This window comes from Mesoplodon mirus (genome assembly GCF_964341445.2).
Source record: "Mesoplodon mirus genome assembly, chromosome: 4".
Lineage (NCBI taxonomy): Eukaryota > Metazoa > Chordata > Mammalia > Artiodactyla > Ziphiidae > Mesoplodon > Mesoplodon mirus.
The window spans coordinates 161,700,185-161,714,170 of NC_138979.1; the positions used below are offsets into that span (position 1 = coordinate 161,700,185).

The window sequence follows — 13,986 nt, forward strand, 5'->3', positions numbered from 1 at the left end:
GGTAGAATTCAAAAATCTGTGACAGTGTTTTGTATTTAGCAGGTACCTAAGTGTACAAGCTGCTCTCCGTGGCCAACAAAAACCAAGGCTGTTGACTTCAAAGAGCTTACACTCTAAGTATCTCTTGACCTAACCTATTTAAGGAGAACATTAAAGTACTGTTTCATAGCCTTCTGAATTTGACTCCAAAGAAGTGTCTTTGACACGGAAATCTAATCTTAATGTCCCATTACTCATTTTAATTCTGTTCCACCTAGCTCCATTGCTTGAATTGCCATAAGTTGCAAATAACCTGTGGACAAGCAAGGCCTCTCTTTAGTGGTTATTTATTTCAACACTGCTCATGTGACACAAAGGCTTTCTGGCTTTATTCAGCCAACCTTAAACGTATTAAATTCTTTGACTCTTACTGTCCTTTGCAATGTTCTACCTTGTCACTGTCTTTCTGTTAATGAAGCACTCTCAAATCCACAGTAGTTTCATTAGAGCTAAGTGAGAAAAGAGAAGAAACTTTCTGCTCTGGCCACTTAGACTGTGTAAACTTTTCTTTTTCTGGTGGTGTCAGATTGTGAAGTCACAGTTTTTTGCTTGTTTTCTGATGATTCCTTTTTAATCCATTATCTCTTTCTACATTTCTCCCTTCCCTTGAATACCTATGGTTCAACATTTTTCACACACCAGAAATTACATTTCAGTGTTCAAGCAGGTGATACGGTTTTGTGGAAAGAATGAGGACGTTGAAGTCAGGTAGACCTGGGTTCAAATTTGAACTCTGCCAGTAACTGTTAGACCTCGGGCGTGTTCCCTTATGTCTCAGGCTCACTTCCCACATCGGTCAAATGAGGATAGTAATACGTACATGGAGTTATGCTGAGAAAGGAATGATCAAACGTAGGTAAAATATTTGGGATACTTTTGGACACATAGTTTACCCTCAGAAGATTTAGTCTCCTTCATACTTTTGAGTACTGTTTTGATTTCCCTTTTTGCATTGTCAGTATCTGGTGTTATTTTGATATTCATTTATCTATAGTCATGTCTTTTCACATTTACTGTCATCAACAAATGCAAATCAACCCAATTAAATAAATAAATAATTAATTATTCATCCTCCCAGACATCAATACAGATTCTAAATAATGCTTACTCAGTACCCGATCACTTCCTAACTTGATTCACTGCTTCTTATCTTATCCTACAGTTGCATCTTTTAACTGTGTTCAGCTTTTGTTGGTATATTTTATTTATTATATCATGATGCTAAGTCCTGATTGGAAATATAATTTAAAATAAAAACTATATGAAGTTTTCACAAATGCTTCTCTAAAATCCAAAGACATTAAATATATTTGCTCTATTCCCCCTTTTTGTTATTTTGTCCTAAATATCAAAATTATAAAGCACGTTTTAAAATAAATAAGCAGTCTTTGTACTACTATTCTTTATGAGCCCATTAAACGCTAAATGTTTATGGATTTTTTTTCTTTTAATATTTTTTCCATTATTTTACTAGGGATTCAAGTTAGACTCACCAGGCGGTAATCGCCAGGAGCATACTTCTTAAATTTTTGAAGATTGGTGCCTCATTTTTTTTTTTTTTTTTTTTTTTAATCCTCTGGTACCTCCTCAGTTCTTCATGATTTTTCAAACATAACTGTAAGCGGTTTTGGTAAGTTTTTTTGTTTTTAAAGCCAGTTCTGTTAATAGCAAGATGCATGTCTCTCAGACCTGCTGACTTACATTTATTACAGATTTTCAGATGCTGCATATCTTTTTTTACTGTAACACAAACCTACTTACTTGCTTTTTTTTTCCCCCTAATTTCAAAGTAGTATACTTCCAGTTATCATTATATGTAAGCCTTCTCTATTAGCCATTTTGGTCTGTTTCCACCCAGACTTATTCATATGTGGGTTTTTTTGTTCATTTTCTTTTGTTTGATAGCACTGATTCATTTTGCTTTTAAAACTTGATGTTTTATTTTCTGAGTGGCATGATGCATCACATATAAATTGAGCTATTTCTAGTCCATATATTTTTAACACAGAATTCTAAACTTTGTAAAGTTGAATTGGGAGGCTTTTTATTCTTTGTATGGGTTCTCTGTCAAGCAAATTTTTTTTTGCCCCTCAATTTTGATATCTTTGAGGATACCTCACTTTTTTTCTTCATATTCTACCTTTTGTCCAGTTCTCCTTACTGGTACTTGCCAGCTTTCTTTAGGATGAGAACCATTTTTCTGATTCAACACCTGTTTCTTACTGCTGTGAGTGGAGGCAGGTGATTCCCTGTCTCAATAATTTCACACTCTCAGCCAGTTCTTCCCTAACAATGAAGATTAGATGCGTATTGGTTTCTTCTCTGGGTATATTTCTGAGTCCTACGTTGTACTAATTATAATTTAACAACTTTGATGCATGTTGCATGGTAGAATTCTTACTGAGACAGTTTAAAGTCTATCTGAGAACCCAGTAGTTTAAATCTTATGTCATCTAGCCAGGGGCAATGGTTCCCTTTAAGTTTAGAGGAGCTTTATTTCCTTAGTGTATTTAGTCAATCCACTGGAATATGTGGATTTATTCTATCTACTACCCAGAGAACACAGCTGAGCTGATGTGCCCAAAGTCAAAACCACAGAATGGCTTGTATTTGAACTGCTTTGCTCTTGTTTCTGACAGTCCTGATGGCCTTTCAAATCATTCTGATTCCTTTTTTTCTTTTGCTTTGCTTTTAATTTCCAAGTATCTCCTTGGCACTCATAAGCATTTCTGTTTTTTTTCTTTTTTTTTCACTATTATCCTTTCTTCTCCCCTTTTCCCTCTGCTTTTTCTCTCACCTGTGTCTATAATTCATTTGTTAAGAGCTCATTTCATTAATAAATATTGGTAGGATTCAACCAGTGGTCTAGGATAGTAATGCTTTGTTGTTCCTGTATAAATACATTCCTGTATAAACCAGTACAGCAGATATTATGTAGATTAAAAAAATTCTCTTGTCTCAAATTTATTGAAAAGCTGAGATTGGCAAAATATTTTTGACTTTCTAGTCTGATTATTTTCCACTGGCTTCCCCAAAGACACAGGAAACCTGGGTGGATTTTAGAGAGGCATTTGAGATACCTAGACTTCGAGAGCTGCAACTTTTCCTATTTTTCTCCCTCTCAGCCTTCTTAATAGTTGACATTGAAGTAAATAGGTGAAGAGATTAAAGGGGTTTCTAGCCACCTTTGTTTTTCTCTTTTGGAGTAGCATTGACCTTTTCTTTGCGCTCTGGTGGTATTTGTGGCAATAAAAGAATAAAACGGTCGGTTTATGGGAGTTAACAGCTGGAGCATTCATCCAACAAGCACCATTACCCCTCCTTTTTCTAACCTCCCAAATGCCCCAGCCAAGAGCACCTGCTTGAACTCCTACACAACCCACCCAAATAGCCCTCAGGTAGGCACACAGTGGCTAGAGTTAGGACTGTAGACTGTGAGTAACAAAAGAGTGGTTGTGAATGTATGTAGGAGACAACTCTTTAAAAATGACTGGGAGAGTTTTGGAGTGCTAATTCATTGTTTGGGGGAGCAGGTTTAGATGAATAGAGGAGGATTGCAACATCATTATAATAGTCTCAATCTCTGGAAGCCAGGAATATCATTCCATCGTGAAGCAGTTCCACAAAGATGAAAATTAGGTCCCAGAAAAGCAAAAAAAAAAAAAAAAAAAAAAAAAAAAAGTTAAAAAGATAAGAAAGAAAAGTAAACAATAAATAAGCAAACAGAAAAACCCCCTAATGATGAAAAAACATAAGAGACTGAACCAACAAAAACAAAACAAAAGGACAAAAAAAAAGGAAAATAATTTTTAAAAAGTTGGATGTGCTCATTAGATGTTATTCAGTAGTGACTTGATCCATGTTCTTATAAATATGACCATTCCTTAAAACTATTCTGATAGGTAATAACTATTTCTTAAAATATTTTTTCTTATTAACCTGGTAATACAGTTAGTTTATCAGCATTTTAAAATAACATTCTTTCTATTCTAAGATGCTTAATCTTTATTTTTATTACATCATTAAAATGAATGCTTACTTCATATTGTCTTCTTTCACAATTTCAGAGGACTTCAAGATATTCTTAAATAGTGTGAAGTGATAAGGCAGCTTGACTTTGGAGGATTTACTGCCAGTGGCTTTCTGATCAAAGCCATGCTGTCACATGTGAGGTAGATAAGTCTTTTTAGCAAACAATAAGTAGTGTGTGAAGATGACAGAAGTCCTCAAAACATCCACTTAATATTTTGGCTTTTCCAAGTTATATGCTAAATAAGAAGTCACACTTAAAAATTTTTTTTTAATGATTCTATTACTTATATTGATTCCCTTCTTAAATCTTTAAACATTCTTCTTGATTTCCAACATGTGCTGTATTATGTATTTCCAGAGATCAGAAGGGAGTTAAAATTTTTCCCAAAATCCTCTGCAAAGTTTAATTCTAACCATGGTTGATCTATGTGTCAGCACATTATTCATTTACTTATTTGTTCAAAAAACATTTATTGATCTCCTACTCCATCCCAAGTACTGTTCTAGATGCTGAAGATACCACAGGAAAAGCTAAAGAGATAAAAGTTCCTACCTTCACTTGGTGCTTGTATCTGCTCATTTTGTGGGTTTTCTTCCATGGAGTTGCCTATCAGAAAATCTGTGTTTTATAACTCCATGCTAGCTTTGAAGATTAGTACATATTGGTCTCCCTTGTGTCCAAAGGTAAAGCCATTCATGGTTGTTTATGTACGGGTGTGCATTAGTCTGCGTGGGCAGCCATAACAAAATACCATAGACTGGGTGGCTTAAACCACAGAAACTTATTTCTCACAGTTCTGGAGGCTGGGAAATCCAAGATCAAGGTGCTGGCAAGGTAGGTTTTGTTCTGAGGCCTCTTCTTTTGGCTTGTAGATGGTCACCATCTTGCTGTGTGCTCACATGACCTCCTTGTGCTTGCTCAGGCAGAGAGAGAAAGAGAGAACAAGCTCTCTGGTGGCTCTTCTTTTTTTTTTTTTTAAATTAATTAATTTATTTATTTTTGGCTGCGTTTGGTCTTCGTTGCTGCACGCAGGCTTTCTCTAGTTGTGGCAAGCAGGGGCTACTCTGTTGCAGTGCGCGGGCTTCTCAGTGCGGTGGCTTCTCTTGTTGTGGAGCACGGGCTCTAGGCCAGTGGGCTTCAGTAGTTGCAGCATGTGGGCTCAGTAGTTGTGGCTCGCGGGTTCTAGGGCACAGGCTCAGTAATTGTGGCGCATGGGCTTAGTTGCTCTGCAGCATGTGGAATCTTCCCAGACCAGGGCTCGAACCTGCGTCCCCTGCCTTGGCAGGTGGATTCTTAACCACTGTGCCACCAGGGAAGCCTGGTGGCTCTTCTTTAAAGGCTATTAATCCCATCAGACCAGGGCCTCACCCTCGTGTCCTCATCTGACCCTAATTACTTCCCAAAAGCCCCATCTCCACATACTGTCACATTGTGGGGGTTAGGGCTTCAACGTAGGAATTTTGGGGCAACACAAACATTTAGTCCATAACAATGAGTATTGCTGAAAATGTCAAAAGTTAGTTGTCAAAAAGCCTTTCCATAGACTGTGTATACAAAAAGAAAAATAAACAATGGTTCCTGACAGCAGGACTTCTTCTGTCTGGTCAGAGTTACTTCCAGGACTCTAGAGAGACAAATTATACCCCCCCATTTCTTAGATTATTCCTTATTCTTTGTACTTGGCAGATTTATTTGTCTTATTTTATCAGTCATCTTTTTCAATAATAGTTTGTTTTCATGCTTCATAGTATCTGATTTCCTTTGTTACCTTTGTATTTCTCTGCTCTCATAACATCAAAATCTCTTAAAACTTTTGTTCTCCAACAGCCTTCCTGATCATCATTCAGAAGCTGAAGTAGCCAGATCATCTTTGGGGATCCATAAGGAACATGACCCACTTGGCTGCCTCCTTGGAGTACCCAAGGCAGTCATCCTAGATCCAGTCTCTTTTAGTCTAGCAACTACAGTGTTTCTCAAGTTGTAGCCTTTTGCTCACAGCTCTCTTCTGTGTCACCGATAACTTTCATCTCAGTATTTACCCCCTCAAGTTCTAAAACATCCCACTGTCCAACTTCTTCATCTGTGACATAATAGATCGCTCCTGTTTCTTGGTCTTTTTTTTTTTTTTAATTTTATTTATTTATTTATTTTTATTTTTTGGCTGCGTTGGGTCTTCATTGTGTGTTTTTCTGTCTTATGTCTTACTTTTCCTAACTTTACTTCCCCAGTGCTGAAAAGAATATAGTTACTTACTGAAATAAATACATATTTAATCTTATGTTGAGGTTATTTTCAGATTTTTTTCCCATATCTTTCAAACTATTAAATGTACTGTAAAACCAAGATTAGGAATAAGTACTAGCTTACAAAGCCATGTGGACATCTTTCTTTCTTTTTTTTATTTGTATCTCTCTCAACCCATAGTGTTTTCCTACTATTCTATTTTCTCCTCTTTTCTTTGAGCTTACTGGCTTTCATCTATTTCCCAGGGTTTCAGGCTAAGAGATCAATTACAGAAAATGGGCTTTGGATTTGAGCTTATACATATTATGAAACATAATGGTGTTGAGGGACTTGGAAATGAAGAAAGGTGATGAAAAGATATTTTTGTTTTTCTTTTTTCTTCTCCTTAGCGTTGCCGTCCACTCTCTGCCAGTGATGCGGAAATGAAAAACCTTGTGGGCTCAGCACGGGAGAAGGTGCCGGGGAAGTTAGGTGGTTCTGTGCTTGGTCTGTCAATGGAGGAGGTAAAGATAACTCCATTTCAGGCCTTTATGGGTTAACATAGGCTTCAGTGAAAATTAGTGAGTGATTTGTAATATTCATGACCAACTCATATCTTATACTGAACATGGGAGAAATAGCTTCTCAAAAAAACAGCATCTTAAATGGAATTAATTTCTTCCTTCATGCTTCTTTTGTATTCTCGGTTCATAACTCTCTTCCTCTGTCCTATTACCACATGGATTACAGTTTTTAAAATAGGTACTCATTTTATTTTATTTTCTCTTCCTCCACGTAGATCAAAGTTTTACGGAGGGTGAAGGAAGAGAATGATCGGAGAGGTGGATTTATTCGCATATTCCCTACATCAGAGACATGGGAAATATATGGGTGAGGTGACTACCTTTTTTTTAAACCTGTACTTCAGGTCAAGAAAATTGGATTAATTGTGACACAGTATCATCACTGCTCTCCACATGGTGCCTTTCTTACATTTTTTTGTTTATTTATTTATGACAGTATGAATATTACCCAACCCTGCATTATTCCTCCCTTTTTTCTAGTTCCCTTCCTCCTTCCTAACTGCCCCCTAACCCAGGCTTAGACACTGTCCTAAATTTTGTGGTTATCATTACCTTGATTTGAAAAAAAAATTGGTTTATCATCTATATGTGTGCTTAAACTATAAATTGCTTATTTTTAATCATCTTTGAGATCAAGTTTACATGCAGCAGCATCCATTTTAAGTTTGACGATGAATTTTGACAAATACAGACATCAATTTAATCACCACAATTAAGATATAGAACATTCCATTACCTCCGGATGTCCTCTCATGCCCCTTCACTGTGAGTCCCCCCATTACCGTGAGCCTCAAACATCTACTGACTTGCTTTATATCACTATAGTTTTTCTAGAATTTTATATAAATAGAATCATACATTATATATTTTTTGATGTCTGGACTCTTTTGTTTGGCATAATGTTTTTGAGAATTATCCGTGTTGTTGTGTGAAACAGTAGTAGTTCATTCCTGACTATCGTTATGTACTATTTCATCGTATGAGTATAGCGCAATTTGTTTATCCGTTCACCTGTGTGGCATATTTGGATTGTGTCTAGTTTTGGGCTGTTCTGAAGAAAGCTGCTATTATGAACATTTATGTACAAGTCTCTGTGTGGATATATGATTTTATTTTTCTTGGATAAATACCTAGGGGTGGAATAGGTGGGTCGTATGAAAAGGGATAAGAGATAGAACCATTTTACATTTTGCCAATGATGAATGAGAGTTCCATTTGCTTCCCATCCTTGCCAACACTTGGTATTGTCAGGCTTTTTAATTTTAGGCATTCTAGTGTGTGTGTGTAGTGTTTCTCTGTAGTTTTAATTTACTGTTCTCTGATTAATAATGATATTGAGCATTCATGTTCTGTGGGCCATTTGTGTATCTTCTTTTTTCCATTTTAAATTTTAAGATTTTTATCTTTTTATTATTGTGTTATAAAAGACTCTTGATACAAGTTCTTTCCCAGATATTTACATTATAAATATTTTCTCAAAGTCTGTGGCTAGCTTTTTCTTTTTTATAACAGTGGCTTTCAAAGAACAGAAGTTTTAAATTTCAGTGAAGTCCAGTTGACCAATTTTTTTTTTAAGGTTTATGCATTTCGTGTTTTCTAAGAAATCTTTACCAATGCCAACTTCACAAAGCTTTTTCTCTTTTGTTTTCTTCTAGAAGTTTTGTAATTTTGGCTTTTATATTTAGGTCTATGATATGTATTGATTTAATTTTTATGTGTGGTGTGAGGTAAGGGTTGACGTCCATTTCCTTCCATATGGATGTCCATTTGCTCCAGCACCACTTTTTGGAATTACGTTATTGAATTTAACTTGGCATCTTTGTTGAAAGTTAACTGGAATATATATGTATGTATATTTCTAGACTTTATTCAGTTTCACTGATCTACATGTTTGTCTTAATATCTATAGCTTTATACCAAGTCTTGAAAATAGGTAGTGTTGTAAGTCTTCCAACTTTGTTCTTTTTCAGAAGTATTTTGACTATTTTGTGTCCTTTGTATTTCCAAATAAATTTTAAAATTTCTTTGTCAATTTCTACACAAAAGTCTGCTGACTTTTGATGGGCATTGCATTGAACATATAGATTAATTTTGGGTGAGTGCATATTTCAGTAATGTTGAATTTTCCAATCCATGAGCATGATATATCTCTCCATTTATTTAGGTCTTCTTTGATTTCTCTTAGCAATGTTTTATAGTAGTTTCCAGTGTAAAGATCTTGAACACGTTAAGCTTATCACTTAGTATTTCATGCTTTTGGATGATATTGTAAATGTTATTTTTAACAGCTTTATTGAGTGATAATTGACATACAATAAGTTGCATGTATTCAAAGTGTACAATTTGATAAATTTTCACATATGTATATATCCATGAAACTACCATCACAATCAACACAATGAACATATGCATCACTACCGAAAGTTTCTTTGTTCCCCTCTGTAATTCCTCTCTCCTGTCCCTCCTTTTCCCTTCCCTGCCTATTCCTGTCCCCAGGCAGCTACTGATCTACTTTCTGTCAATAAAGAGGAATTTGCATTTCCTAGAATTTCATAAATAGAATTCTATTGGTTATTCTCTTATTTGCTTTTCTTTTTTACCTGGCAAGATTATTTTTTGATTCATACATGTTACAGTATGTATCAATGGTTTAATTTCTTTTTATTGTCAAGTAGTATTCTGTTATAGGCGTATATCAGAATTTGTCTATCCTTTCATCTGTCGATTAATATTTAGGTTGTTCCCAGTTTTTTGTTATTGTAAAGAAAGACTCTATGAACATCTATATAGAAATTTTTGTATGGAACATGTGCTTTCATTTCTCTTGGGAAAATACTTACTTGTGGAATGACTGGATCATATCATTGTATATGTGTAACTTTTTAAGAAACTGCCATATGGTTTACCATTTTACATTCCTATCATAAATGTATGAGAGTTCCAGTTCCTCCACATCCTCACGAACAGTTGGTATGGTCAGTTTAATTTTAGCTCCTCTAGGAGATGTGTAGTGATATCTCATTATGGTTTAATTTGCATTTTCCTAATGATTAATGATGTTGAGCGTGTCTTCATGTGCTTGTTTGCTGTTCAGTGATCAAATATTTTGCCCATTTTTAAAATGAGGTTGTTTTCTTATAATTAGGTTGTGAGAGTTCTTTATATTTTCTGGATATAATTCTTTGATCAGATGTGGGCTTTGCAAAGATTTTGTCCCCCAGTATGTTACTTGTCTTTTCATCCTTTAAACAGTGTCTTTTGAAGAGGAGAAATTTTTAATTTTGATTAAGTCCAATTTGTCCTTTTTTTCTTTTAATTACTGTGCTTTAGTATCTAAGAAATCTTTGCCTATCCCAAGTTTTCTTCTATTTTTTTAATAGAAATGTTGTAGTTTTAAGTTTTACATTTAAGTCTGATCCATTTTGAATTAATTTTTGTATATGGTATAAGATATGGATCACAGTTCTTTTTTTTTCCAGATGGATATCCAGTAGTTTTAGCATCATTTTTTGAAAAGACTACCCTCTCTCCATTGAGTTGTCTTTCACTTTTGTGGAAAACTGTGTGCGTCTATTTCTTTATTTTTTATTCTTTCCCATTTATCTTTTTGTTTTTGTGCCAATACAGTGCCCCACTGTCTTGATTACTGTAGCTTTATAAAAAATCTTGTTCTAACTTTGTTCTTTTTCCAGGTTGTTTTTGGCTATTCTAGGTCATTTGCCTTTCCATTTGGATTTTAGAATTAGTTTGTCAGTTTCTACAAAAAAGCCTGCTTGGGATTTTCATTGGGATTGTATTGACTCTCTAGATCAGTTTGAAGAAAATTGACAGCTTAACACTATTGAGTCTTCCAACTCATGAACAAGGTATATCTGTCCATTTATTCAGGTCATCTTTAATTTCTCTCAGCAGTGTTTTATAGTGTTCAATGTACAGGTCTTTTACATTTTTTGGTCAGATTTCTTCCTAAGTATTTAATATGTTTTGATGCTATTGTAAATGATTTTGTTTTGTTAATTTCGGTTTCTGATTGATTGTTGCTAGTACATAGAAGTACAAATGATTTTTCCATATTGATCATGTTCTGATAATCTTGCTAAACTCACTTATCAGTTATTGAAAGTTTTTGGAGATTCCATTGGATCTTCTACCTAGTTGAAAATGTTGTCTGTGAATAAAGACAGTTTTCCTTCTTTGTTTCCAATCTGGATGTGTTCTATTTCTTTACTCTTGCGTGATTACACTGGCAAGAACGTCCAGCACAGTGTTGACTAGGACCAGTGAGAGCAGACATCCCAGTAGGGCTCCTGTCTAGGGTAAGCAATGAGTCTTTTGTCATTAAGTAGGATGTTAGTTTTAGGCTTTTCACAGATGCCCTTTATCAGATTGAGGGAGTTCCCTTTTATTTCTCTTTTGCTAAGAGTTTTCTACTTTATTTATTTATTTATTTATTTTTTGCGGTATGCAGGCCTCTCACCGTTGTGGCCTCTCCCGTTGCGGAGCACGGGCTCTGGACGCGCAGGCTCAGCAGCCATGGCTCACGGGCCCAGCCGCTCTGTGGCATGTGGGGTCTTCCCGGACCGGGGCACGAACCCGTGTCCCCTGCCTCGGCAGGCGGACTCTCAACCACTGCGCCACCAGGGAAGCCCCTACATTGATTTTTGAACGTTAAACCCAACATTTCATTCCTGAAATAAACTCTACTTGGTCATGATACAGTATCTTTTTTATATATTGTTGAGTTTGATGTGCTGAAATTATATTTGGATTTTTACATGTATGTTCATAAGAGATACTGATCTGTAGTTTTCCTATAACATCTTTGGTTTTAGTATGAGGATAAGATATATAAGATATTTCAGTCTTTGGTTTCTGGCCTCATAGAATGAGTTGGAAAGTGTTATCACATCTTCAATTTTCTGGAAGAATTTATGGAGAATTGGTATTATTTATTTCTTGAGTGTTTGGTAAAATTCACTAGTGGAGCCATCTGGACCAGGAGTTCAGTTTCAATTTCTTTAACAGATATAAGACTATTCAGGTTATCTATTTCTACTTGAATGAGCTTTGGTAGTTGGTGTCTTTTAAGGCATCTGTCCATTTCCTATATGTTGTATTTATAAGCATAAAATTGTTCATAATATTCACTTACCCTTTAATATCTGTAGAATCTGCAGTGATGTTACTTTTCTCATTTCTGATATTGGTAATTTGATTCTTCTCTCTTTTTATCCTATTCAGTCTGGCTAGAGGTTTATCAATTTTATTGACCTTCTAAGACACCCAGTTTTTAGTTTCATTGTTTTTTTTTCTATTTCTTGTACATTGACTTCCCCTCTAATATTTATTATTTCCTTTTTTTTAACTTACTATGGGCTTCATTTGCTCTATATTTTTCCCCTAGTTTCTTTAGGTAGAAGCTGATGTCATTGATTTGAGACCTTTCTTCTTTTCTATATGTGTTTTAAGAGCTATAAATTTCCTACTAAGTACTGTTTTTGCAGCTTCCCATACATTTTGATTGTTGTCTTTTTGTTTTTATTCTGTCTTTGGCCTGTGGGTTATTTATAAGTGTGTTATTTAGTTTTCAAATATTTGGGAGTTTTTCTAGAGGTTTTTCTTTCAGTGATTTCCAATTTACTTCTGTTGTACTGAGAACATACTTTGTGTAAGTTGAATATTTTAAAATTTACTGAGACTTGTTTTGTGGTTCAGAATTTGATTTATCCTGGTACAATGTAACATGTACATTGAAATATATATATTCTGCTATTGTTGGCTGGTGTGTTCTATAAATGTCCATTAGGTCAAGGGATTCGACAGTTTTGTTCAGATATTCTCTATTTTTAGTAATTTTATAATTATCAAGAGTCTGGTGTTGAAATCTCCCATTGTAGTTGTGACCTTTTCAGTTTCTCCTTTTGGTTCTGTCAGTTTTGCTTTTTATGGATTTTGGAACTCTGTTATTAGGTACATCTGCATTAGATTTGTTATGTCTTCTTCATAAATTGACTTCTTTATTGCTATGAAATATCCCTGTTTATCCTGGATAATGTTCTTTGTCCAGAAGTCTATTTATCTGCTATAATATACCCACTCTAGCTTCCTTTGTTTTTTTTGTTAAGTTTAAGGTGTATAGTATAATGATTTGACTTACATCATGTAATGATTATCACAATAAGTTTAATGAACATCCATCAGCTCACAGAGATACAAAGTTAAATAAATAGAAAAAAACTAAAAGAAGAACTAAAGAACTCTTAACTTTCATATATAACATATAGAAATATTACTTCTGTTTATCATGTTGTATGTACATTACATCCCTGGTACTTATTTATAACTGGAAGCTTGTACTTTTTTTTTTTTTTTTTTTTTTTTTTTTTTGCGGTACACAGGCCTCTCACTGTTGTGGCCTCTCCCGTTGCAGAGCACAGGCCCTGGACGCATAGGCCCAGCAGCCATGGCTCACAGGCCCAGCCGCTCCGCGGCATGTGGGATCTTCCCGGAGCGGGGCACGAACCCGTGTCTGCTGCATCGGCAGGCGGACTCTCAACCACTGCGCCACCAGGGAAGCCCGCTTGTACCTTTTGACTGCCTTCATCCAGTTCCTTCTCCCCTCACCCCATCCACTCCAGCTTTCTTATGGCTAGTGTTTGCGTGCTGTATCATTTTTCATTGTTTTACTTTTTTTTTTTTTTTTTTTGCGGTACGTGGGCCTCTCACTGTTGTGGCCTCTCCCATTGCGGAGCACAGGCTCCGGATGCGCAGGCTCAGCAGCCATGACTCATGGGCCCAGCTGCTCCATGGCATGTGGGATCTTCCCGGACCGGGGCACGAACCCGTGTCCCCTGCATTGGCAGGTGGACTCTCAACCACTGTGCCACCAGGGAAGCCCTCATTGTTTTACTTTTAATCTGTCTTGTGTCTTTATAGTTAAAGTAGATTTCTGTCAAAGAAGGAGGTCCTGCCATCTGTGGCAACATGGATGAACCTGCAGGGATAATGCTAAGTGCAATAAACCAGACAGAGAAAAACAAATATTGTATGATTTCACTCACATGTGGAATCGAATGTTTTTTTTTAAAAAAGAAAGTAGAATTCATA

General features: G+C 35.7%; 1 protein-coding gene across 9 annotated transcripts in view; it reads left to right on the plus strand.

Annotated features, from left to right (window-relative positions):
• Positions 1–13,986, plus strand: part of TTLL5 (tubulin tyrosine ligase like 5) — a 315,626-nt gene that overhangs the window by 78,521 nt on the left and 223,119 nt on the right. For 8 of the 9 annotated variants that reach the window (XM_082618539.1, XM_082618534.1, XM_082618536.1 and 5 more), the window contains 2 exons: positions 6,706–6,819; positions 7,095–7,186. In XM_082618539.1, coding sequence (XP_082474665.1) covers positions 6,706–6,819; positions 7,095–7,186 — 206 coding nt within the window. Of the gene's footprint in view, positions 1–4,851; positions 4,907–6,705; positions 6,820–7,094; positions 7,187–13,986 lie in introns of those variants that run through there. The other variant, XM_082618542.1, reaches the window with a different exon arrangement.